Here is a 27,886-nt window from a genome sequence, read left to right as displayed (position 1 = left end):
AGTTCCATAAGAGAATCTTCAAATTAATGCTCTGCTATAGAAATTTTTAATGCTCTGCTATGATATGTAGGTAAATATAATGCTCTGCTATAGAAATTTTTAAAATTTTAATCTACAAATTAATGGATTTAATTTGACAAAGTATCTACAAAATTAATAATTTTTTTATAGCAAATTAAAAATTTATATTCACCTATGGTACAATTCCTCTCTATAAATTAATTAAATTACTATATTACATTCTACTTATTCAAAAAAAGATACAATAGACAAATCTGGACTGCTACGGCTGTATATTTTTAAACTAGCTACATATGAGTATCTGTGGGGATTACAAAACAGTAACCGATGAGAGTAAAGCATCAACTCTTTTCTGGTTTGAAATTCTAACAGATTTTGGATTCAGAAAGTGACTATAAAAGGCGGCCTGGACTCCAGCTTAAATGATGGTGCCCAGGTGGTAGGGACTAGATTCTCCTAACCCAAAAAATATAATAGAAAAATAAATAATGAAGAGAATGAACTGTTTGCAATCTACTTTTATCATTGAATATAAATTTTACTATATTTATTAGATAGAACACAGGTTGTGAAGAATTCATCTTTCTTTACTCGAATGTACCGTTAGATCGTGCAATAATTGTTTCAAAATCTATGCATTCAGATGAATGAAAGACTTTAGTGCTTTGAAATCTATATAGAGAGCACGATCTAACGGTCAACATTGCAGAAAAATATCAGTCATAAGCATTTCTTTCGTGCGAAAGAGCGAAAGATACAACTTGAACCCTGTTAGATATGAAATCATACTGGAGCCACAAAATATAATTTGCTCTTCATGCATATGCAATACACCTTTACTAACTAGTTTTAATGACAAAGTCGTGTATCTAAATGCGTTTTGGCGAACTGTAATAACTAGCAGCTAATGTAAAATGCTTTGTGAAGAGATCTTAAAATGCAGATACTTGTAATATTAAAGATCATGAAAAAAAAAATCCATGCTACAAAAACCATTCCCTGATGAACGAGACAAACATCAGGCAAATTCCAATCATCAGAATAGGACAGACAAAATCATATATAAATATAGCTGTTCTCAAATTAAGAAAACAAAGATCTAGCCCATGTAACTCCAGTTGAAATGAGCAAGAGCACTGTAATTACTAGCTGACTCGTTTGTTCCTTGGGAGACTCTTCATCACCCTTTCTTGGAGGAATGGCTTAACATATTTGATCCCAAGTCTCATCTATATAGCTTTTTAAATGATCATTATATCTTATTTTCTTCACCACGACCAATAAGGTTGCACCAATTACTGGACCGGACGAGCAAAAACTATGCAGAAGTTCCATCACCGCCAAAAGCACTATCAAGAACCCCGGTTTCTTGAAGATGGCTTATGTCACCCCATGTCTTAATGATCCAACGTCCACCACTATCAGAAATATGGAACACATTCACTGAGGTGTTGTGTATCTTCCTATTGATTGACCCTGTTGGGGCAGCCCGCTTGTAGAGTTCTCTCAGGACACCACCATGAGTGACTACAACCACTCTTTCTCCTGCAAAGCAAGAAAGCAGATTATCAATCTAATTATTTTCCCAGAATGCAACAAAATATTACTCTCTGAGAAATCAAATAGTGTGGCTCAAACTAAAATTGTTTTCAGAACAAAAGACTATCAACTCCAGTTAGGAGACGTGAAGTTGTTCTAAATATTAGTATGACAGAGACCCTGAGTCTCAGCAGACAAATTTGTTGGGTATAACTGAAAATGCACTTACAGCAATGGATCAACAAGAAAACCTTATTTTAAATTGACTAAGGGAAGAAGAGGAGGGAGGGAGAAAGAGGTGGGGGGGGGGGGGGAAGAGAGAGAGAGAGAGACCAGGCAATTACTAAGTCAACATGAAAAGGCAACCTATCAATTGATTACCAAGCAATTACCTAACAGTAATTCATAAAACTTCCCATAAGTTGAAGCACATAATGCATCTATTAGAGATACTACGGCTGTGCTTATGCTTGATGTTGTTTTCCATGAAAGGCTTTAAAAATGACTGCTTCAAATTTCTGGTGTCAGGTAAATGCATGTTACAAGAGCATGTTTTAGCATTCAACAAGGGAACATGCTGTGAGAGATTAGCAATGGTTTGCTGCAGCATGAATCAGACTTGAGCTGAACTTACAAAGCCTGGATTGGCTGGGTGAAATCCAACTAGATGTGGGTTTATATTGGGTTAAAATTCTATGGGTACAACCATACTTTTGAGTAGTTTTAGTCCAGTTAGTTTCAAAGGATTTTTGGTCCACTTTAGGATAAGCCATGGTCCAAATCATGCCTGAGGCACAATAGTTTGATTCCGAGTCAAGTCGAGGTCAATCCAAACCACCTTGCAATCCCTGTGAAGTTGAGCTCAAAATATCCAAGTTATTCATTTTCTATATCCAACTATGATGGTTTCAAGCATATATGCGTCAAAGCCAGTATTACATCAACTGAAAAAAAAAGCCAGTATTACTAGCTTCTCCCAAATTTATTTGAGGTCATTAGGAAACAATGTTTTTTTATTCCAAAGCACATTGTTGTATTTATAACTATATGACTTTTAAGCAGAGCAAAATACGCTTGCATATTATCACTAAAGATAAAATTAAGAAATTCAAGTACAAATGTAGATAACTCAATTCTTCTCCAAAGCCTAACATGACAGTACAACAAGAAAGCACATGATCTATTTCATTCTATAAGAAATCAGAGTTTCACGGCTGCTCAAATCACAATTTTAGCTTTTTTCTTTCTATTTTAATCTTGTGAAAGCAGATCATTTCATGTTTTTGTTACTGCTTCCCAATTGTTTTTCACGTAACAAATGTAACAGCCCTTCTAACCATGGACGAATATGTATTGATGTATGTGAGATTGAATGTGAACCTTCTCTTCATATGCTAATTGCTATGTTATATTGAAATAACCATGTGCCTCAGAGACTAATCTATAAACCTTTTTCTACTGGACATTTGGATTTTAACAATGTTTTGGCAATAATAGAGCTTACAAAATCTTATGGTTCAAAAAATAGCCTAGAATCTTAAAGTTAAAAGTTTGACCTGAAGCTAAAATTCTGTAGTTTGAACTAAACTAGATAAACCTACTTTGAATTCTTTAGGAAACTTATTTGTTGCAGTATTTTGTTAAACTCAAGAGGGGGGGGGGGGGGCACTTATTTACATGCAGTGTCTTCAGTTAATGGAAATGGAAATGAAGATTAGTGGTACTCATGTAACTAAGTGTTGTTTCTGAGGCCCTGGTGATATATTTAATGTGCTGAATCACCACCTGCTTGGCCTTCCTACTTCGACTGGCCTGCCTTGGTGACGTTGGGAACCGACCTACCTAGGGAACCACCCTCAGTCGGTGAGTCACCTAGAAGGCCCTACTTAACCAACCTACCTTGCCCACCAAATAGAGGCAAGGAGGAGGACCAGCTAAGGAGTTGTTAGGAAAGGAACGAGAGCAGGAAGAGGAGAAGAGGAAAGAGGGGAGGAGTGTGGATAAGAGGTTTAGGAATTTTTATTAGCATTTCAAAATAAGTGACTTGTCCCTATTCTTCCACATTCTTCTGAATTTAAGTAATGTTTGTGAGCTTTTAACCTCTTTTCAAGTCCAATTATGTTCCAATATTGTGTCTGTAAGGTTTCTTTTAGGTAATTTATCTACCCTCTCTTGAAGTCAGGCGAGAATTTATCCTTGTAACCTTGCATTCTAGTTCCTCCAACCTATATACCCTTTGAAACCCTAAAGCTCAGCAACCTTTGAAAAGATTCTTGGAAACCCTAGAGACCAAGTATCTTTATGAATCTTATAGAAGGATTATGTATTGAATTTCTGAATTGTGTTATTTTGAAATACTAAAAACATCAATCAGCTTTCAAAGCCTAGCATTTCTCTACATTTTTGGATCCATAATTTGTTTTTGATTTTCAAGTTATTCTACATTCTATTCTTATGATTAGAAGTTTGATACTTGTTAATCTGAAAATTTTGATTTGGACCCCTGGCTAGGTAGTATATGTGGTATCGTTCAAGCTTCAAATAAGGATTTATGTGGACCCTTGGCCAAGTAGTATATATGGATCTCGAGGATTATGTTTGGAATACCAGTTCCCCAATGAGGATTTGTGTGACCTCATCCAGTTTACTAGAGAGGATTTTATGTGGCCTATGGCTTTCCTTATAAGAAAATGTGATTTATGTGAACCAAGTTAAAGTCTTCCTTTGTTGCTTTTTAATCTCTTTTCAATACATGAATCTCTTTTTAAATGACTTTATTTTCAATTTTTATACGGTCTCATGGAACCTTTATCTGAACATTTTCTAAACAATTGGTCCATCAAATACATGCCAAATATTATTTGATTTCCACCTAGACTTCAAATTTTTTAGACCATCGTGAAGTTACTTATTGAGCTGCATAGCTTGCTTCCATCTTTACCATTAGACTTTTCAGAGTGATTAACGAGGAAGTGGACTGGATTTGCAAATAAATAGGCACCCAAAAGAAACAATTTTGGAAGGTGCATTTTGGAGATTTGATAATCTTCAAAGCAACAGCAACTCTATAGTAGATTAGCATAGTTTGGTTTGATCGTGATCCCATAGTGCATTACCAGTGCTTCTTTCCCTATTATCAATATCTATCTCCCAACCTATATCTTGAGAACCTCCAAGCCAACATTCTTTCCTTAGGTTGTCATACTCCAACACCAAGTTCATGCAACTTAGCCCAATGCTGTTCACCTGGCATATGATACTCGACTGTGTCATCTTCTGATCTTCTGCACTGAAATCTCTCCATTAGGAAACTAGAGGGGGTAGTGTAGCATCGCCCTTATGTTGTAACATACTTTATAAAATATATGGTATTGCAGGCTGATGAAAACCCCTGAAAACAATACAACCATGGCACTCAGCTAGGCAAGATCCAGGCAACACTCGAGGACCAGATTGGGCAGTTGATAAGCCTAGAGGCCGGCCAAGCCTTAGGCGGCCAAAAGGAGCAAAAGCAAATAGGCGCACACACAGGCCAAGACCCGCACCTGTGCGCAGCAACAAAACCAGCAGTAGCACGCAAATTCAGCCCCCGTGCTAGAATTTGCCCAATCAGCACAACGGGCGCCAACCGAGAAAGGCAAAGGCCGAGCACGCCACGCACCAGTGTTTGCGTGCCCGACCAGCAGCGCACACCAGCCAAACAAGGCAATGGCCGAGCAAATCAGCCCACAAGCTTCTGCGCGCCCGTCCAGTCGTGTGCGTCTTTGCGTGCGCTCTTTGCTGAGCACGCAACCCACAAGCTTCTGTGCGCCCGCCTAGCCGCGCGCCAGGCAAGCAAGGCAACGGCCGAGCGCGCAACCCACAAGTTCCTGCACGCCCGATCAGCCGCACGCGCCCTTGCGCGCGCTCTTGTTCGACCCCAATGGAGCATTCCTTCCCAATTACCCCAAAGGGCATCCGGCCAAAGCTCACCCCGAGGGTTCCAAAGTACTGAGGGTTCCAAAGCTCTCTGAGGCCTTCGTTGTGCGCGGGCGCGCAGCAGCAGCGGCCTCCTACTAACCCAGAAGGGCATCTGCCCAATGCCCACCCTGGGGGTTTCAAAATCTGATAAGCATTGCAAATGGATCTGGCCGAGCCATGGCCTTGGCTGTGCGAGGGCGCCCATGGCCGTGGTCGTACGCGGGAGCGCATGGCACGGAAGACGCACCGCAGCAACGCCCCCCTACTATACCAGTAGGGCATTTGCCCAAATTCCACCACGGGGGTTCCAAAAGACCGAAGAGCATTGCAGAAACCTCGCTTGGGTGCGCGCCTAATTTTTCAGGATGCGCGGCCAGGTCAACCGAATCCCGCGAGCCAATTGCAGCCAAATGTAGCCAACCGCAGCCAACCGCCGCAAGGGCAACTGCATCCCAGCAACCGTATCCAACCCTATAGTCTATAAACAGCCTTGAAAGTTAGAAGTGCAGGGCATCCAGATTGTGAAGAAATTTGTGGAGAGTCCACTTGTAAGATTCAGCCTTAGGGCTTGGGCTAGAAAAAACCACAACAAGTTCTCCCTATATTAGGCTAGCGAGAGGAATGTCTACCTCGGCTAGATTGGACTATTAGGGATTCCTTCCGAATTCTTAGTAGATTGGGCTAGTGCGGAAACCTTGTAATGCCTCACTAGATTTATTTGTATGCACTTATACTTTGTATTCCTTATTTCAGTTCAAATGAATAGCCTCTGTGGCTCTATGCAATCAATTTCCATCCATCCGAGTGTGTGTTCCAACTAATTTAGGCACAGAAATTTGCTGCCACTTCCAATTCCTACTAGCAAAACCTTGGCGCTTACCTTCCTATCGGTCCATGGCAGCTTTGCAACCCAGCAAGAAGCCAAGAGGCAACAGAAGGCAATGGTGTGGGGCTTGGGGACCGAGAGCTCCCATCACAAGCCTACTGGTGCAATACAGGTTGTGCAATACAAATAGAGAGCATCACACAAAACCAGATCATCTTTTAGAGTACAGGGCCAGATGACCTGAGTTATGATATCTTAAGGCACAGTGATATACATATAAATATTTAACAGAACTGGCCCAAACTCGATTATACAATATCAGGTATATGCAGCAAGAAACAAATTTAGCTCCGATTATGTCTACTAGGTTCAAGTCAATGACTTCAACGAGAAAACACCATGACTAGATCAAAGGCCAAATGGATACGATATGGATACTAAAGTGTTCTTTTTAATTTTGAAAATAGGGTACTTGAGTCAAGTGTTTGACACATACTCGAGCAGTATGATGAGAATCACTATCTGATATGGATACTGTTGCTGGTGGTCCAAACCGAGAACGATTGGCACAGCGGTGTGAACGGGATTCCGTCTGAGCTGCCTTGGTTGATGTTGAGTGTGCTCCACCTTCCACCGGGAAACCTGCAAGCAAGCCTCGCACCACCACTAGGGTAGTGGGGGCCCTCCGACGATCAAGTCAGAGGAGATTGGAGGAGAAGGAGAGATAATTGCAGGTAGTAGGAGAATGCTCTGGAAGTTCTTGCTTACCCCCCTTCTCCCCCCAGCCGCATATATACCTGGCTGGGGGGTCTCTCAGGGGGGTTTGTCATCGTGGGGCGCGATGGAGTGGCCACTGACATGGCCGTTACAGGGCGTCGTGGAGCAGCACTGGGTACGGCCATGACAGGGCGTAGTGGAGTTCCGCTTTGTACGGCTGATACAGGAGATCGTGGAACAGCATCGGATACAGCCGTTGCAGGGAGTAGTGGAGCAGGAGGCCTCGGCGTGCCTCTGGGAAGCAACCTGTCGTTATCAAGAGATCTCCGACTCGGGGTCGGAGTGCTGGATCAGGGGGCAGCCGACTCGGGGTCGGGCTGCGGTGCTGAGGATATCCGACTTGGGGTCGGATTGCTAGATTAAGGGGCAGCCGACTCGGGGTCGGGCTGCGAAGCCGAAGATGTCCGACTCGGGGCCGGACTGCTGGATCGAAGGGCAGCCGACTCGAGGTCGGGCTGTGGAGCCGAAGATGTCCGACTCGGGGTCGGATTGCTGGATCAAAGGACAGCCGTAGTCTTCATGGGCGCGCGTGCCGGTCACGTGGAGCATGGCGGCTTAGTTCCCCCGTAACAGTAGCCCCCCACTTCCGAGCCTGGAACCAGAAGGGGAACGGGTGAAGGGAGTGATGCTTCGAGATTGCCGCCATCCCTCGGAGAGGCGCGCGCGCTTCGAGCTCCCCGCCTTCTTTATGGCGTATGGCGGTTGTTGCTGACCTGGCAGTCTGAGGATTTCGGCGGACATCCTTCCTTAATGGTGTCGATTCGCCTTTGAGGCGCAAGCGACCCTTCGGCGGCCAGGCGTCCTCTGGCGTCATCGAGGCATCACCCGCCTTTCCGCCTATTTAACCGGGGGCCCTCCCCTGTCCGTCTTCCTCTTTACAGACATTTTCGAGTTTCCCCTTTGCGCTGCCGTTGTTGCCGTCGGACTGTTCGCTTGCTTCTCCTTTGACGCTCTCGGAGCCGTTCTTCCTTCTCTTCCGGTGAGTTACCCCATTCTTCTACTTAGGGCTCTCCATACTTTCTCCTTTTGTACTAGTGTACCCCAGTCGTCCCGGTCTTTCCCCCCTTCTTGTCCCCGTCCTGACCGTAGGTTTATTGGCCATTAGGAATGGGCGAAGTGAGAGCAGACCACATTAAGTCGGAGCTGGTCGCCGAAGACTTAGACAAACTCGTGGCTCGGTACCACCTTCCCGAGGCCTGCAACGTTACGCTCCCGGGGCCTGAGGAGAGGATGTCCCATCCTCCTCCAGGGAAGATCGCCATCAATGAGGGCATTCTCCAGGCCGGGTTCCGCTTTCCCCCTTCGGACCTAGTCGTGCAGGTACTCCGGGGTTTAAGAGTTGCGCCGACGCAACTGGTGCCGAACTCGTGGCGTGCCCTGACGGTCTTCCAGGTTCCCTGCCGCATGCACGAGATTCCCGCCACTCTGAATGTTTTTTGGGAGTTCTACAACCTGAGTGGCCACCCCCAGGACAAAGGGTGGTGGTGCTTTGCGGCGCGGCGAGGGTGCGGCCTCGTCAAAGAGGCTCCTTCCTCCATTCACGGCTGGAAGGAGCGTTTCTTCTTCATCGATGTAGATCCCTCTTGGAAAATCAGGGCGACCTGGGAGACGCCGATGAAGTCCCCGATCGGCCTATCGAGACTGTCGAGGGAGGAATCCGATGGCTTGGCCGCCTTGAAGGGGTTGGTTGCCGAGGGCCAGCTCCCTCCGGTGGCCCGCCTTATTTCCGAGGATACCTTGGTGAATGTCGGTCTGAGCTCGGTCCCCACCGACCGTGAGCCCGCCACCATTTCTTTTTTGACTCTTTTCTCCTCTTTCGTCTCGTTCTTTCCTTCGGTTTCTCAGCCCTCGACCATCTCGTTCTTGTTGCAGAGATTGACGACGTCATGCGGTCGGACAAGGGACCGGCTGTTGGTAGGTCGTCCCTATTGGAAGCGGTCCGGAGGAGGAAACGAGCTCCTCCGAGCGGGGCCCCGCCGGCGAAGAAGTCCCGCAAGGAGGTGCCTCCGACGCCGACCGACGAGTCCGGGCCCACCGATCAGGGAGACGCCGTGGGCACGGACCGGCAGCTGACGCTGTATCAGCCCTCCGGTGGTGAGACTGCCGCTATTCCGGAGGTATCATCCGAGCCCGCTCGAGACGGACGGGTCGGACGTGATCGGTCCCCGGCCCGGCCTTCGACTCAGCCGGCTCCTGATGATTCGAGGAGGGACGCGCCGAGGCCCCGGCCGAGCGGGGCCCTATCAATTCCTGGAGTGACCCCCGCCCCGAGCACAATCAGCAGGACTCTTCCCCAGGCGATGGATAAGGGTAAGGCTGCAGAACCACCATCCGGCTCCGGGGAGAAATCGGGGTCGGCCTTCACTACCGATGGCGCCCGAAACCTCATCGAAACAGTGCTGCTGGAGAAGGACCGTCGGCGGGTCCGGGAGTTGGGGGTCTCTGACGTCGGGGCTGCCAGCTGCGTCTGTCTCATGTCGGTGAGTGTTCTTCTGGCCGCTTTTCACCATTTATTAGCTCTGTTGTTCTCCGCCTGACGCCCTCACTTTTCCTATCTCTTAGCTCGCCCAGTACATGATCCGTCTAGAGGAGTGCTACAAGGAACAGGCGGGGCTTCTGGCGAAGGCCGAGGACCGACTGAAAGCAGTGGAAGAGGGAGGCCAGGCTGTGGCGGGCAGGACGACCGGGGACCTCGAGGCGAGGCTCCGGGAGGCCGAAGAGCGGGCACTCGGCTTCGCCGCCCTCGAGAAGCAACTGTTGGAAGCTCGGGAGCAACTCAAAGTCGCCTCGGGCCTCGAAAGCAGGGTTAAGAAGGCGGAGGAACGAGCTGAAAAGCAGTCCCGGAAGGTCGCGGACTATCGAGAGAGGTGGGAGAAGGCTCAGCGGTCTGCCGACAGCGCCCGCAACCGAACCCGGTCTCTTGAAGCCAAACTGGGCGAATTGGAGTCAGCCTTGGAGAGGTCCCGCGCGAACGACCAAGAGCTCCGTTCGCGCCTGGAGGAAGCTGAGGCCGCTCGCACTGCTGTCGAGGCGAAGCATAAGGAGGCTCAGGCTAATCTGCTGAGGGTCTCCTCCGAGGCTGAAGACCGGATTGTGGCGAAGGTCTTGGAGGCTAAGGCTCAGATTACGGAGCGAGCAGAGGCGGCGCTGGCCGAGAAGAGTGCGGAGATCGGGCGCCAGGCGGTACAGGCTTATCGTCAGTCCGCCGAGTTCACCCGTGATATGTCGGAGGCGGTACGGGCCTATCGTCAGTCTGACGAGTTCGTCCGTGACGCGTCGGACGCGGAGTCCGAATCCTTCATCTTAGGCTTCGAGGAGGGCCTGGCAAGGGTGTCGGCTAAGTACCCCGAAGTTGACCTGAGTGGGATTTCCCTTCTCGACTCCTCTCCGGCGCCATCGCCTGCTGATTCTCCTACCGCCTCCCTACCCCCTGCGGACGAGCCCGACGCTCCCGACCCGGGGGTTCCTCCAAGCTGACCTCTTGTACCTTTCGTTGTCCTCTCTTTTTTTTTGTATGTCGGCGTTTTGCCAAATTGTATGGGCCTTGGCCCTGAAACAATGAAAATTAATACAAGTCGAATGTTTCTTCATCTCGCTTTCGTCCTCCTCTTTTTTTTTCTTTTTAACTCTTGGCAGCGTCTTGCCGACTCCTGACTCTCGAAGTTCTTCCGGCCCTAAGCCAGGCATCCGAGGGTTAGGCCTCAGGAAATTCTTCCGGCACTAAGCCAGGCATCCGAGGGTTAGGCCTCAGGAAATTCTTCCGGCACTAAGCCAGGCATCCGAGGGTTAGGCCTCAGGAAATTCTTCCGGCGCTAAGCCAGGCATCCGAGGGTTAGGCCTCAGGAAATTCTTCCGGCGCTAAGCCAGGCATCCGAGGGTTAGGCCTCAGGAAATTCTTCCGGCGCTAAGCCAGGCATCCGAGGGTTAGGCCTCAGGAAATTCTTCCGGCACTAAGCCAGGCATCCGAGGGTTAAGCCTCAGGAAATTCTTCCGCTCGTTGGTCGGCCAAGGCTGGCGCAAGCCGAGGCGACCGGTCGGGGCTTCAGGCTAGTCTGGTCCCGGGATGGTCATCGGGTTAGCCTGGCATCCGAGGGCCGAGCCTCGGGAGATTCCGCTCATTGGTCGGCCAAGGCTGGCGCAAGCCGAGGCGACCGGTCGGGGCTTCAGGCTAGTCTGGTCCCGGGATGGTCATCGGGTTAGCCTGGCATCCGAGGGCCGAGCCTCGGGAGATTCCGCTCGTTGGTCGGCCAAGGCTGGCGCAAGCCGAGGCGACCGGTCGGGGCTTCAGGCTAGTCTGGTCCCGGGATGGTCATCGGGTTAGCCTGGCATCCGAGGGCCGAGCCTCGGGAGATTCCGCTCGTTGGTCGGCCAAGGCTGGCGCAAGCCAAGGCGACCGGTCGGGGCTTCAGGCTAGTCTGCTCCCGGGATGATCATCGGGTTAGCCTGGCATCCGAGGGCCGGGCCTCGGGAGATTCCGCTCGTTGGTCGGCCAAGGCTGGCGCAAGCCAAGGCGACCGGTCGGGGCTTCAGGCTAGTCTGCTCCCGGGATGATCATCGGGTTAGCCTGGCATCCGAGGGCCGGGCCTCGGGAGATTCCGCTCGTTGGTCGGCCAAGGCTGGCGCAAGCCAAGGCGACCGGTCGGGGCTTCAGGCTAGTCTGCTCCCGGGATGATCATCGGGTTAGCCTGGCATCCGAGGGCCGAGCCTCGGGAGATTCCGCTCGTTGGTCGGCCAAGGCTGGCGCAAGCCAAGGCGACCGGTCGGGGCTTCAGGCTAGTCTGCTCCCGGGATGACCATCGGGTTAGCCTGGCATCCGAGGGCCGGGCCTTGGGAGATTCCGCTCGTTGGTCGGCCAAGGCTGGCGCAAGCCGAGGCGACCGGTCGGGGCTTCAGGCTAGTCTGCTCCCGGGATGATCATCGGGTTAGCCTGGCATCCGAGGGCCGTGCCTCGGAAAATTCCGCTCGTTGGCCATGCGCCTGTCGCTTGCAGCCCGACGGGGTTTCTCCGTGGCCAGCTGCAATCGTGTTTCTCCTCTTCTCCAAGCGTTGCCTGGGGAACACCAGAAGGGCATTAAACGCTAATTGATGCGTTACCTGGAAAATCGGATCGCCAGTTGCTGCTTGCGAGGAGTGTCAGTTAAGCGGCCGCGATGCGCGCGTTCTTCGAGGCGGATGCGGCCTGGGCGCGAGCGGAGATATGTGGACCTAGGGGTACGTGCCACCCGGAGTGTCCTGCACAAAGAATGCGATTAAGGAGAATGACGCTTAGGAAATCGCGGGAAGATACGCCTCGAGAGCCAGAACGGCTCCGGATTCAATGCGTCCGCATTTATGGGAGCCACCCGCATCGGAACGACCGGGGGGCTGCAGTTTGGCTATAAATACGGGTGCAGGTGCGATGGAGTTTGCCAAGCCGGAGCTGTTCAAGTTGCCATGGATCGTGGACCTTCTCTCTGGCGCATGGCTGAGAGACTCCTGCCGAAGGAACGGGAGGCGCGCCCCTCGCGACTTCAGCCAACTAGCCGTTTCATCTGGGATCAGCAAGGAGGGTCTCCCCGGCGGAACTCCGCTCTAGGCGTTTCATCCGGGATCACATCTCCCCTCCTTGAAGTTCAGCCTCCCGATTGAGCTCTGCACCAGACGCTCGATCCGGGACCGCGCCTCCATATGCTCTTCTCCCTCGTATTCCTTCTCTCCTCTGACACTGGGGAGGATCGGAATATCCTTTGGAGGCGGCGTTCCCCTGGAGGCAGCGGGAGCTTCGTCTGCGGCGGCTCCTCATCCTCTTCGTGGGGCGTGGATGGCGCCTCCGGTTGGAGGCAGTGTGGACTTCTCCTTCGTCCACTTCTTCTTCATCCGCGCCGGCTCTTCGTCTCTTTCGTGAGACGCCGATGGCGCCTCCGGTTGGAAGCACCCACTTCCGACGGGATTGCAACCGCTTCAGATGGAGGTTTCGAGATCCCAGATCTTCAGCTCCTCGGAGTCTCCACCTCTTCTTTACTTTCTTTACACCCTAATTCCCCTCTGGGAATTCCTTGTAATCACACGAGCACGCCGTCGTAACCAGAAATTATTGAAATGCAAAGTGTTATACATTTTTGAACTGTCTTTCTGGCATCGTCGTTCTACTGGTAATACATCCGCAGGTTAGCGGAATTCCAGCTCCTTAGAATTTCTCGACCATCTAGGGCCTCCAACTGGTAGGAGCCAGGTCGGTTTACCCAGCGAACCTTATATGGGCCTTTCCAATTTGGCGCTAGCTTCCCACCTTCCGCAGGTCGAGATGCTTTAGCTCGCCTTAGCACCAGATCTCCGATTCTGAAAAGCTTCGGTCGGACCTTGGAGTTGTAATATCGGGCCACCCTCCGCTGATACATCGCCATCCGAACCTGCGCCATTTCCCTCGCTTCTTCCAAGAGATCCAGGTTCCCTCGGAGTTGTTCCGAATTGGCCTCGGGTCGGTGCGCGGCCACCCGAGGTGAGGGGAGTCCGAGCTCCACGGGGACAACGGCTTCCGTGCCATAGGTTAGGCTGAAAGGCGTCTCCCCGGTAGGGGTCCGATGCGTGGTCCGATACGCCCAAAGGACATTCTCGAGTTCTTCGACCCAAGCTTGCCCCGTCCGACCGATTCGCGCTTTGATTCCTTGGAGGATTGTCCGATTTGTGACCTCGGCCTCGCCGTTGGTTTGGGGATGCGACACAGATGTGAACCGATGGTCGATCCCGAACTCCTCGCAGAAGTCACGGAAATGCTTGTTGTCGAACTGTCGCCCATTATCCGAGATGAGGACCCGAGGTACCCCAAATCGGACAATGATGTTCTTCTTCACGAACTTCCGGACTTGCACCTCCGTGATAGTGGCCAGCGGCTCTGCCTCCACCCACTTGGTGAAGTAGTCGATTGCAACAATCAAAAATTTCCGCTGAGCTGAAGCGACGGGGAATGGTCCGAGGATATCCATTCCCCACTGGGCGAAGGGCCAGGGTGCAGTGATTGGTGCCAAGGGGACAGAAGGGACTCTCTGGACGTTGGCGTGGCGCTGGCAGGCGTCGCATTTCCGTACATGATCCTTTGAGTCCTCCAACAAGGTAGGCCAATAATAGCCTTGCCTCATGATCTTGTGCGCCAAGGACCTAGCCCCCAAGTGGGATCCGCAAACGCCTTCGTGGACTTCGCCGAGGACGTAGGCCGCTTCCAAGGGGCGGAGGCACTTTAAGAGGGGGGCGGTGAACGAGGTCCGATATAGCCTCCCTTCGTTGAGTACGTAGTGGGCGGACTTCATAACAAGTCGCCGAGCTTGATCTTCGTTTTCAGGGAGGATCCCTTCGGCGAGGTAGGCGACAAGCGGGTCCATCCAAGACGGCTCCGGGTCAATCGCCATCACCGCTCCAGCCTCGCCGATGCTCGGGGCATCCAGGGTCTCCAGGTAGATCGCCCTCGACAAGTTGTGCGCGTCTGCGCTCACTAAGCGGGACAGCCTGTCGGCCCTGGCATTTTCACTTCTTGGGACCTGCTGGATGTCGACACTGCCGAGGTCGGGAATGAGTGCTTGCACCTTCCGGACGTAATTCTGCATGGTCGGGTTCCGGGCTTCGAACTCCCCACGGACCTGCCCGACCACCAGCTGGGAGTCGGTGAAGACCTTCAGGCGCCGGATGCCGAGCTCCTTGGTGAGTTTGAGTCCCGTGACTAGGGCCTCATACTCCGCCTCGTTGTTGGTCACTGGAAATCCGAACCTCAAGGCATACTCGGCTATCACTCCATCAGGGCTGGTGAGGACCAGCCCGGCCCCTCCACCTTCGGGGTTCGACGACCCATCGGTGTGAAGCGTCCAAATCGGGAGGTCGAGGCTAGGTGTTTCCGGCGACCTAGGTTCCGCCTCCTGCACCGTGCACTCAGCGAGGAAATCCGCGAGCGCCTGGGCCTTGATAGCGGGTCGGGGCTGGTAGCGGATGTCGAACTCACCAAGTTCTACTGCCCACTTCACCAGCCGTCCTGCATTCTCAGGATTGCTGAGGATCTGCCGCAGCGGTTGATCGGTCAAGAGGGTGACAGAATGGGCCTGGAAATAGGGGCGAAGCCTCCTGGTCGCGGTCAGCAGCGCGAAGGCGATCTTTTCAGCCTTCGTATACCGCGTCTCGGCATCCCGTAAGACCCGGCTGATGTAGTACACAGGCTTCTGGAGCTTTGCCTCTTCCCGAACCAGTACCGCACTGACTGCGGTTGGGGAGACCGCCAGATAAAGGTAGAGCATCTCCCCTTCTTGCGGCTTGGACAGCAGGGGAGGAGACGCCAAGTATTCCTTGAGCTGGTCGAATGCTGCTTGACATTCGGTCGTCCAGAGAAAGTCTTTCGGGCGTTTCAACACCTTGAAGAAAGGTTGGCAGCGTTCGGCCGACTTTGCCACAAATCGTCCGAGCGCGGCAACCCTCCCAGCGAGCTCCTGAACCTCCTTCACTTTGGTCGGAGGGGACATATCTTGGATAGCCTTGATTTTGTCAGGGTTGGCTTCGATCCCCCGCTGGTTGACAATGAAACCGAGGAACCTCCCGGCCGAAGCGCCAAAGGCGCACTTCGCTGGGTTCAGCTTCATGCGAAACTTCCGCAGGGTGGCAAAAGTCTCCTCCAGATCCGCGATGTGCTGGTCTGCATGGCGGCTCTTCACCAGCATATCGTCCACGTACACCTCCATGTTCCGGCCGATTTGCCCTTTGAAGATTTTGTTGACGAGGCGCTGGTAAGTGGCGCCAGCATTCTTCAGACCGAAGGGCATTACCTTGTAACAGTACAGCCCCCGGTCTGTTATAAAGGCAATTTTCTCCTCGTCCTGTGGAGCCATCATTATTTGGTTGTAGCCGGAGAAGGCGTCCATGAAAGACAGCAGCTGATATCCGGAAGTCGCGTCGACCAGTTGGTCTATCCGTGGAAGCGGAAAGCTATCCTTGGGGCACGCCTTGTTCAGGTCGGTGTAGTCGACGCACATCCTCCACTTCCCGCTCGCCTTCCGGACAAGTACGACGTTTGCCAGCCACTCGGGGTAGCTCACCTCCCTTATGAAGCCTGCATCCAAGAGTTTGTCTACCTCCTGGTCGACCACCCGGATCCGATCCGGGGCACAGTGTCTCTTCTTCTGCTTTACTGGTCGGTGGGTCGGGTCGACGTTGAGGGCGTGAGAAATGACCTCCGGGTCGATCCCAGGTACATCGGCCGCCGACCAGGCAAATACATCAGCATTGGCTCGGAGAAATTCCACTAACCTGAGCCGAGCTTCCGAGTCGAGGTTGGCACCGACCCGGACCGTACGGTCCGGGCGACCCTCTTCAAGGGGAACTTCGATCACACCCTCGGCCGGCTCCCCGTGCCGCAAAGCCACCTCGTCTCTGGCGTCAAGGAACTCGACGCTTAGGGCCTCCACGGGCTTCTTCCTTTTGAGAGTTGCTAGGAAACATTGCCGTGCGGTCGGTTGGTCACCTCGGACCTCTCCAATCCCGGCCGCCGTGGGGAACCGCATTAGCAAATGGTATGTAGAGACTACCGCGCGAAGGGCGTTCAGTCCGGGTCGTCCGAGGATAGCGTTGTAGGCCGAGGGAACACGGACGACCAAGAACCCGAGCCGCACCGTGGCTTCTGCGGGTGCAACGCCCGCAGTCACAGGCAGCTCAATGACACCTTCGGCCGAGATAGCGTCTCCAGTGAATCCTATGAGGGGGGTGGATGTTTTGTGCAACACTTGTCGGGACAAGCTCATCTTTTGGAAGGCCTCGTAAAACAAAATATCAGCTGAGCTTCCACTATCCACAAGAACACGCCTTACATCATAGTTCGCCATAGTGAGGGAGATCACCATGGCATCATCATGGGGGGTCTGAACCCCCTTTGCATCCTCATCACAAAAAGTGATTACATTTCCGACCCGCTGCCTCTTCGCGACGGCCACCCCTGATGCTTCCACCGAGCCCCCTGCGTTCCTCACGGGCCGAGAGCAGCCCCCAGTGATGGTGTGGATTACGCCCGCGACGGGTCGATTCTGCTCCCGAAGCTCCTGAGGGGCCGGGTCGGCCGGACGCGGGTCTGCGGGGGGACGTCGGTCGTTTACATATCGACCGAGACGCCCTCGGCGGATGAGAGCCTCGATCTCGTCCCGAAGCTGGAAGCAGTCTTCGGTGTCGTGGCCGTGGTCTCGGTGGTACTCACAGTACGCCCGAGAGGGCCTCCTCCCAGGGATTTTCTTCATCTGCCTCGGGACCGGGAGGTTCTCCCGCCCCTTGACCTCCATAAGGATCTGGGCCCGGGGGGCCAGGAGTGGGGTGTACCGGTTGAAGCGTCGGTGCGGAGAACGAGGGCGTGGGGCGCCGTGGTTCCTCGCCGGTGACGGGCTTCTGCGCCGATGTTGAGGCGTCGGGCTCCTCTGGGGTGCCTCTTTTCGCCTTTTCTTCCTGAGCTTTAGAGGGGCCTCGGCGGCCTCCTTGTTCCGGTGGGCGGCTGCCTCCTCGGCGTCTGCATACTGGTTCGCCCGAGACAACAGCTCCGGGAAGCTCCGCGGCAGGCGTTTGTCCAGGGAGAAGGTGAGTCTGCCCTTCCGGAAGCCACGCTTCAGGGCTGAGAGAGCCACCTCCTGGCTCAGGTTCCGGACCTCCAATGTAGCCTTGTTGAAGCGGGTAAGGTAATCCCGCAGGCTTTCTCCCTCGTTTTGCCGGACATCAAAGAGGGAGTCGGAAACCAATCGCCGCCGGCTACTGACGGCGAAATGGCTGATGAAGAGGCGAGTGAACTGGTCAAAGGACTGGATAGAGTCAGCCTCCAGGCCGGCGAACCACGCCCTGGCTGGGCCACGGAGGGTCGCCGGGAAGGCCTTGCAGAGGAGGGGATCTGATGCTCCATGGAGGAGCATAAGAGTCCTGAAACTCTCCACGTGATCCCGCGGGTCCGCCGCCCCGTCATAGGGCTCGATCGCCGGCATTTTGAATCCCGGCGGATTTGGGGTCCGCAGGATCCTCGAGGCAAGCGCCGGTTGGGAGGAGATCTCCAAGTCGGCGAAGAGATCTTTGGAGTGGCCCTTCAGGACCTGGAGTTGTCTGTGGAGATCGTCCACCCGCCGGTCCAGGGAGCGCGACCGGTGGGTGGGAGACAAGGAGCGGCGCGAGGGGGACCGACTGGAGTGCGGGCCCCTCGAGGACTGGGGGGTCGGAGAACGCGCCCGGGTCCGCCTCTCGTACCCCGCGCAGCTTCGATGAGAAGGTCCTGGCAGAATGGACCGTGCTCGAGAACCTTCCTCGCGCCGGCGCTCCTCCCCATGGGAGAGGAAGGAGCGCGGGTTGAGGAAGACAGGTGAGCGCTCGGGGGGCAGCGGCTCCTGGGCCCGCTGTGGCGCTCGAGACATCACACCCTGCAGGTTCTGCACTGCCTCCGCGAGGGTGCGAACCTGCTGGGCTAACTGGTCGAACTGAGCGGCTTCGACCATCTGAATGGGGGGTGGAATGGTGGAGTGTTGCTGAGAATGTGTTGGAGACGCAGCGGCCTCCCGGCCGGAGGCGCGAGAGGCCCCGCGACCGGAGGCATTGGAAGCTCCACGACCACCTCGCCGTGCCATTACGATCGCTCTGAGATCAGGCCCTTCCTCTAGCGCCAACTGTTGCTGGTGGTCCAAACCGAGAACGATTGGCACAGCGGTGTGAACGGGATTCCGTCTGAGCTGCCTTGGTTGATGTTGAGTGTGCTCCACCTTCCACCGGAAAACCTGCAAGCAAGCCTCGCACCACCACTGGGGTAGTGGGGGCCCTCCGACGATCAAGTCAGAGGAGATTGGAGGAGAAGGAGAGATAATTGCAGGTAGTAGGAGAATGCTCTGGAAGTTCTTGCTTACCCCCCCTTCTCCCCCCAGCCGCATATATACCTGGCTGGGGGGTCTCTCAGGGGGGTTTGTCATCGTGGGGCGCGATGGAGTGGCCACTGACATGGCCGTTACAGGGCGTCGTGGAGCAGCGCTGGGTACGGCCATGACAGGGCGTAGTGGAGTTCCGCTTTGTACGGCTGATACAGGAGATCGTGGAACAGCATCGGATACAGCCGTTGCAGGGAGTAGTGGAGCAGGAGGCCTCGGCGTGCCTCTGGGAAGCAACCTGTCGTTATCAAGAGATCTCCGACTCGGGGTCGGAGTGCTGGATCAGAGGGCAACCGACTCGGGGTCGGGCTGCGGTGCTGAGGATATCCGACTTGGGGTCGGATTGCTAGATTAAGGGGCAGCCGACTCGGGGTCGGGCTGCGAAGCCGAAGATGTCCGACTCGGGGCCGGACTACTGGATCGAAGGGCAGCCGACTCGAGGTCGGGCTGTGGAGCCGAAGATGTCCGACTCGGGGTCGGATTGCTGGATCAAAGGACAGCCGTAGTCTTCATAGGCGCGCGTGCCGGTCACGTGGAGCATGGCGGCTTAGTTCCCCCGGAACAGATACGATATGGACATGACATGTGATTTGAAGTATCCATTCTTCCTATAAAAAAATCTACTGATATTTTCTTATTATTTCATTGTACACATGAAATTTTGCTGCTGCTGCTGCTCATCACCATTATCATCAAAGTTTTAATAATAAAAATAATAATTTTGATTAATAATATTTTAATTATTATTATCATAATTATTAAGTTCAGGCATGGTTTGTATTCATTTATATGGAATAGACCCTGCAACAAGGCATTCATTTTAGAACACAATTCCCAAAATCCTGTTTCATGGTATAAGTTGACAATTTTGGTTTAAATTAAATTCTTAGAAACATACTTCATTAGATTATTAGTTATAGTGATTTTCATATTTAGCTTCACCAAGATGGTCACATGATAGAGGTCATTATTGATAAAAGGGTGCTAAAAGCATGATGCATAAGAAATTCTGAACCTTACAAATGTTCTATTAATCCTTCCTAGAATTAAATGTTCTATTAATCCTTCCTAGAATTTACTGATTTTCTTGAATACATTTCTCTTCCTCTATTTTATTTCCAGTGTTCTTTTTTTGAAAAGTTCATCTTCATATCTTGGCTGCAGTTAAAATTGTCAAAATCCTAGCTTTGTTAGCATCAAGAAAGTTTTTGTTTTAATGTGCCAGGCTAATGAAGATAAGGCATTATACAGATGAAACCTGTGTACCAAGAATTTTTGTCCGCATTGCATAGAAGTAATTTGTATAGATGGCAGATTATACTACGCTTCCTAGCTACTGGTTTCAAAAGTATAATAAGGAGTTGTTTTAATATAATAAATATTTCTAGCAGGTCATGCATTCAAATTCATTGATGAAAGGTATTACAGAAAGGCCATTGTTAAAGAAATCAAACCTTCGTGCTTTCTAGCTATTCTTTCCAGTGATGAAACACATCGCTCATGAAGTTGATCCAGGCTTTCTCCACCACCCTGAATGTCAGCCAAGGAGAATGCTCAGTGATTTTGTAATGATGTTCTAGTCATCAAAAAAAAATCCTAAAGGCCATTTAGAAAATGGTGTCTAATAACCAAAACCAGCATGTTATCCATCTCTTCAAATCAACTTGATGAGAAAAGCAAGACAAGTACCATGGAAAATCAACCATCCACCTTTACAGTCTAAATTTGTTCAGGGGCAACATATACAAAAGGTCTTTTGTCATTGATACTCTTATAGCTTAAGATCATAGTTGTGTACTGACTATGCATATTTGTGAACCTAAACCCAGACTAGTTTAGCAACTAATGTTGGCATCAACATCTCATATGACCTAAAATGAAAATATTATAATGGTAGAAATATCCACCGAAAGGATTTCACATAATAAAGTTAAGGCTTCAGAGTCATCATTAACATCAGAAGCAAGGAGCACATTAGATACAAAAGCAGAAGAAAGTACAGAAAAAGGATAACATAACAGGTAAGTTGTTTATAGCTCTTAGCGGCATAGGAACAAGTGGGAATGCATTTGCAATTTGACATGGCTTTGAACTAATTAAGCAGAACTTGCTTTTTATGTGCGGCTTTTCATGCTCCCGATGAGGCCTTTCGAGCCCTCTCTCTTGGCCTCTCTCTTTCTCTCTCTCCCTTCCTTCACCCCAAAACGGCACAGTATGGACCCTTCATACCATGCTGAACCAATCGCCAGCCATTACACCCTCTGGTACCGATTTACAAGGAGAGTTCTCAACTCCTCAAAATACAACAATGTTAGATCTTTTTTTATGGAAGCTTAGCACGATTTAAACATTTAATGAAGAAATTTAATTAGGACTATTACGGGAATTGAGAGAAGTTAGAAAATGTAGCCACTTTCATATAGTATTAGCCTGTTAGGATATTAACATTTTCATTTGCACAAGATCAATCAGTTAACAGCTTGAAGAAATTTTGAAATTATGATCTCAAAACATAATTACAGGGATAATGGAATAAAAATTACAGGAATTTCCTGATCTCTCTTGGGAGATAAGAAAAGCTGGTAGGCTTGAGGCTTTAGCTTTGCAGCATCATGTAACGTTAAGCCCTGAAGATCCCCCAGATGTCTTTCTCTCAATGTTGGATCCAATATTACCTGCGACAAGCGAGATATTAGTTGTGATTTTCAAATTGAATAACAAATAAGAGAAACATAAATCAACATGTACTAAAAAAATTATATATATATATATATATATATATATATATATGTATCTATGACTATAACATGTAAACATGAACTTTTTGTTAACTAGCGTGCTTACTGCCATAGTGGATGAACATGATTTGGAAACTAAGATATAAGACTTCTCTTACTAGACTCTTGAGTTTTAGCAATGTCTAGATATGCTAACACTTCTGAGCTCTTAAGATTCGAGAGATAACTTACAATGAAAAGTCAATATTCTGACCCAACTCCTATAATTGGATTCTTGTTCTTGAGCTGGAAAGTCGACATTTTGTTCTTGTGGAATAGAAAATTTTCAGTATTTTATTGAATTCAAAGGTGATAATTCCTGATTTACACGTAACATATTAAGTGGCATTTATTTAAATGATATTCATGTAAATAACATAGGTTTTAATAGTTTATTTGCTAAGTGAGTAGTCTATTTACTGAATCACTAACCTGCCTATCAAGACCTCTGTACCACCAAGATTATAACTACTAACTCACACAGGCTGTTAGAGGATGTCCTGTACCCAAGCCTGTATACTAAGGAGCTCAATATGCCCCCCTACCAACACATGGTATGGGTGCTATGCCCCCTCCAACAGCACACCATGTATCAGTATGGTGGTGTATCCATGGCCTTAAACCCCGACAGACGGCGTGTGTCCTAGTGATGGAGGTGGGACCCCAAAACCCGTTCCTGCAAGCAATGCAAGATTGGGTCCCAAAAATCGAGAGAAAGAGAGGAAAAGAGAAAAAAAGAGAGAATTAGATAAAAGAAAAAAAAAAAGCAAAAAAAAAAAAGGGAGCAAAAAAAAGGAAAAAAAGAAAGAAAGAGGAAGAAGAAAGGAAAGAAGAAGAAAAGGAAAGGAAGGAAAGTAGAAAAAAAGCAAAAGGAAGGAAGAAGAAAAAAACAGGACGGAAAGAAAGAATGAAGAAAGGAAAGAAAGAAGAAGAAAAAGGAAAGAAAGAAAGGAAGGATAAAGAAAAACAAAGAAAGGAAAGGAGAGAGAGAGAGAAAAACAGAGGGTACCGACCGAGATACTCGATCAGGACAGCAATTGCAATGAGGCAAGACAGCAGAGTGTCCATTCAATGGAGAAATTGTGATGCCTCGATCCCACATGATTTAAAACCTTGGTGTATCATACTACACCAACTTGTACCACTATGGTACAAGTAGAGGGTCTGGTACAACATATCGGTACCTAATCTACTAATGGAAGTCAATAGGGCAAGAGAGGGAGGGGAAAAAACACACAGCTTGGGGCAAAAACACACGATAGGCCTTTTGAGATATAGAAAAAGAAGAAAAATTTTGACAAGAATTTGTGCATTTTCACTAGCATCACATGGTACCTTTCAATGCCTTTGAATTTAATAAGATTTGCTTAGTGCTTTTGAGCCTTGGAGTCATGTTAACTTACATGTTTTTTTAATATTCCAATCTCATGATCAGTCTCAAAAGACTTGAAAATATCGATACCTAGACTACTGATGGAAGTCAATAGGGCAAGAGGAGGGAAAAAACAAATAGCAAGACTTTTGACATATAGAAAAAGGAGGAAAATTTTAACAAGAATTTTTGCATTTTCACTGGCATCATATTGTACTCTTTCAATGCCTTTGAATTTAAGATTTGCTTAGTGCTACTGAACCTTGGAGTCACGTCAACTTTATGTGCTGTTTTCCATATTCCAATCTCATGATCAATTTCAAAATTATGGTTTTCATTGTCAGTATCTCTACCATGGCTCTACCATATATCTTGAATTTGAGCTGGATTTTATGTTTTAACCTTGTAGCCAATTTCAAGCCTAGTTATTGTTTTAAAACTCCAAAATGCTAGTTAGTTGTTTTAAGACAAGGGTTTTTTGTGTTTCTCAAATGTTGTAGTCAGTTTCCAGCTTATGTCATGCTTGGAAGTTGTAAACCTCATAGTCATTTTCAATAAACAAGGTTTCTTTCAAAACCTTAAGACTCTATAATAGGCTTCAATTTTGGGGCACATTTGGATGCATGCATAAACTGTGCATAGATAAACTTCACAAATAGTTGAAGGTGAAAAGAAGAGGAGCAGTGCTAGAAGAATAAACTAGCACAACTAGAGAGGCCATGTAAAATGGAGAAATAAAATCATGTCATGATGCATCAAAGGCTTGCAACTTAAGGATTCTTATTAGATTCATTTTGGTTGCCAATTGTCTGTATTTTACTTTATTTCAAATTGTTTTAGATGTTAGTAGATTATTTGGAATAAAAGACCTGAGATTAAAATATCTCATATTTTAATTGTTAGCATGATTAGACATGTTTACTGTAGTTCCGACATATTAGGAGGTGTATTTTAAGCACTTTAGATCCTAGAGGGCCCGGTCATAAAAATAATGAGCAAAGGGTCATTTTACACAAGCTTCCTATAAACAGGACAATCAGCCCTGCATTCAACGTGGAGGATTTGTTACTCTATTAAGAGCCTACAAACATACTTTTGCACCTTCATTCTTGCTCCTAATTCTTTTACTACTACACCATCCATATCTCCATCGAGTTCTATTTCTGCACTCCCACAGCCTCTTCGTCGTTACTCCACCTCACCCACTACTCAAAAAGATGTAAGTGGGTCAAACTAAGAAAATCACTAACAGCAAGAATTTAAATCCTGTGAGATGGAGTTGTCTTGGTTTCAATATGGAATGGTACACCTGCAGCCAATGTACGTGGGAGACAATTTTTTTAAAAACAAGGAAAACTAACGAGGATTGTAACGAATTTAAGTGTACACAAAGGAAATTTGAAATTTGGGGTTTACATAGTGTTAGGTTCTCCAGCATTAATGAGGAAGATGCAACTCTCTGGCAACAAATTATGATCCAATGCCAGGTGCAAATGGAATTCTCCTGAAGTGGCTACAACTAATTCATTAGAGCGAACAAAGATCCATTGCTGTGCTTCCTTCTTCCACTTTTAGTAACCTTGAATATTTTTTTTTGCTTCATTGCTTAGATTTATTTCCATGTACAAGATATATTTCTTAAGGTCAATTTCCATGCATCTTCCATTTAGGATTTAGTCCTTTGGTACCTTTCTTCATATAGTTACTTGGACTTAAATTTCAGATTGGTGTATTTGTTTACAAAAATTATTACAAATATCTATTTCTGCATTGAATCATGTTACAAATTGCATTACATTTTTAACATTTTTTTTTTCATATCATTTTTAAGTTACCTAGGATTGTCCTCCATCAGAATGGCTCGCTCAATCCCCAAAAAATAGGATAGGGATATCCTTCTCTGAGGTGATTTATACCATCCAAATTTCTTTGTTACTGGATGATTCCAAATTTTCATAATCAAGCACTACCTTCTCATTGGCAACCATACATAGACCATTCTGGGAACAATTTATCTAGGCTTCCACACAGGCCCTTTTTGAGACCCATAATTAGTTAGAAAAATCCCGATTTATTCATTTTGGGAAGTCTAGAGTCTTTGTTACTTTAAAATTAGGTTTTGATTATTATTTACGAGAAATTTCTAAAATATAGGTTTGAATAGATATTTTGAGTTTGTATTGTGCATTCCAACTTGAAATTTTTGTTCATGTTAGAATCTTTTCCACATCCTTTATATTGGAGTACTTATTGTTACGAGAGTTTCCCACAATGGTGGATGATCATTTTTATTAAAAGAATACCATGAGTGGACCTCTAGCAAGGTGGTATTGTTGGCCAACTTCAATTTATCAACAAGGATATATGGGCTTCTGGCTAGGTGGAATCTGTGACATCATCTAATGTACTAACGAGGGTATAAGCGGAAAACTATCCATCGATATCCTCATTTGCTTTAGCAATGAGAATATAAGTGGACTCGAGACTATAGTAAACCTTTCTAAGAAGATGTGATCATATTGAATCATTTAAGTCCCTTTTTTGGAATTACATGTTGTGGTCATCCTTTAGTATCTCAATTTTTATTACATGTTGAACTGTCACTTTTGAAGGTATATTACTACATACAATATATTATGTTCAAGTTTTGTGACTAGATTTTAAATAAGATCACATTTTGTATGATACTATTAGTTATGCTATATTCAATCATTTGGTTTTATTTGAGAATGATCCAACTTAAATGTTGCTTTTGCTTCCATATTTGACCAACTATGATAGTCACTTCTCAGGATTCAAAGATGTTCAAGTAACAGAAAGTGACAAGATGAGGTTGGATATTGTTTTAATGATCATCTTGTTGCAATCCTTAAATTTCACTCACTTCCTAGCATTCTTTGCATCATAAGTCATTAAACTCAAATTATGATGGGTAGTTTTCCTTCTAGCCAATTGTTCTTTTATGTGTCTGACATGGTAATTGAATGACCCAAGTAACCCAAAATGATTGACTAGCCTACTGCATAGGTTTTGAACCAACCTACAAATAATTGACATAACACAAGATTAATCAATCTCAGGTTCATTCATTTCATGCATATGATATACTATTTTTAGTAACATTTTAGCATACCTTTGAGCATATATTTTAAACAATCATACAAGCAATCATTAGCAGTTAAGGACACTTTGAAAGCATTCTAATTTGAACAATCTACACTAAACATGTAAATTAAAATATATCAGAAATGACAATGTAGTCTACAATTGTCTTAGGTACTTGTTGAAACTATACTATAGCTTGTTTTTTTCATCAAAGCCAAGTTTTCATTGGGGTGTCTAATTTTATGTATCACTCCCATATTCGCATCCATATATTATTTATACACAAGAAATCTTTGTGTTGCATGCTCCAAAAAGCAGCCACCACAGAATAACCAAAAATGCTGCCTAGGTGTTGCCATCCACCAAGGTGGCCGCCCAAAATATAGACAGTTTCACACATCATGGGTATATAAGTGAGGGTCACCAAGTGATTTTGATGTTCACTTGTCAACAAAGAAGTCCTTAAAGTGCAAAGTGACCACTCACAATCAAGATCCACAATCTCGGTATCAGATACTGTATCGGTATCAAGTACCGTATCAATACATTATCGATTCGGTACAGTACGATACACCCCTATACCGAAATAGCTCTCTAACTAGTTTTTCAATTTTTATCTTGGTACGCCTCGATATAGGTTGGTATGCCTCGGTACGGACCAGTACACACCTTGATACACCTCGGTACGGGTGATATGGAGCTTGTACCGACTTGAAGTTAAGTTTCATACCAGTTGCCTCCCAGTACAATACGATATGCCTCGTACCGGGCAGTAAAGCAGACCATGCTCACAACAATACTTGTTCCTAAGTAGGTCTCTTATTAAAAGAACGTAGGGCTAACTTGGATGGTTGAGACAAGGTTAAAAAAATTTTCAAACTTTGATGAAGCATGTAATGACAATGCACACATGCATCATACATAAACTATATTTTGGCTTCAAGTTGAGTAAATAAGTACAAGGGTAATCTATTTGTAACTACAAGTAAAAAGTTTTATGAAAATATCAATTTTCATCTGGATTGTTGAACTTAAGAGGTTTTTGTTCGATAACAACCCAATTTCAAGAGCAATCTTTCAAATTTAGATCCAACAAAGATAGTCATGGACAAAATGAAATGAGAGATAGAAGTCCTAACACCCAAACACACATGTATATACATATGATATAATATTATATATAATATGTTATATAATATATAGTATGTCTATAATATTTATAATATATTATTTTTAATATTATATAGTATATACATTATACATAATATGTTATAGATTATACATCACACATATTATGCATTATGTATTATATATGATCCACTAGATGTACATATGATACTAAAGATGAATTAAACAATATCTATTATCTAGCACAATAAATTTGGTAAAGGCAAAGTCTTACGATCACATCAATTTGATAATACAATGAAATGAAGTTAAGCCTCCAACTTGTTGGTTCATTAGGAGAAATGAACCGGTCTTTTCAATATAGAAGCCAAAACCAGACTGAGACAGAACATATCGCAAAAGCTTCATTTTCAGCAAATCTTGTTAAACCACAAGCTTGGTTCTGTTTTTAATTTGGTTGAAAAACAATCATTCATAGAATCCCATAAGCAGAACATAT

General features: G+C 47.5%; 1 protein-coding gene across 1 annotated transcript in view; it reads right to left on the bottom strand.

Moving 5' to 3' along the window:
- Nucleotides 1–948: 948 nt before the first annotated feature.
- LOC103722947 (phosphoglycerate mutase-like protein 4) overlaps nucleotides 949–27,886 on the bottom strand; it is a 37,500-nt gene continuing 10,562 nt past the window's right edge. The window contains exons 4-6 of the mRNA XM_017846624.3: nucleotides 21,549–21,680; nucleotides 20,460–20,535; nucleotides 949–1,566 (exon numbers count right to left, since the gene is read on the bottom strand). Of these exons, the coding sequence (XP_017702113.2) occupies nucleotides 1,340–1,566; nucleotides 20,460–20,535; nucleotides 21,549–21,680 (435 nt within the window). The 3' untranslated portion in view covers nucleotides 949–1,339. The remainder of the gene's footprint in view (nucleotides 1,567–20,459; nucleotides 20,536–21,548; nucleotides 21,681–27,886) is intronic.

This window comes from Phoenix dactylifera, unplaced genomic scaffold, assembly GCF_009389715.1.
Source record: "Phoenix dactylifera cultivar Barhee BC4 unplaced genomic scaffold, palm_55x_up_171113_PBpolish2nd_filt_p 000587F, whole genome shotgun sequence".
Lineage (NCBI taxonomy): Eukaryota > Viridiplantae > Streptophyta > Magnoliopsida > Arecales > Arecaceae > Phoenix > Phoenix dactylifera.
Note: the sequence above shows the minus strand (reverse complement) of the source record. Positions and strands in the feature narration are given on the sequence as shown.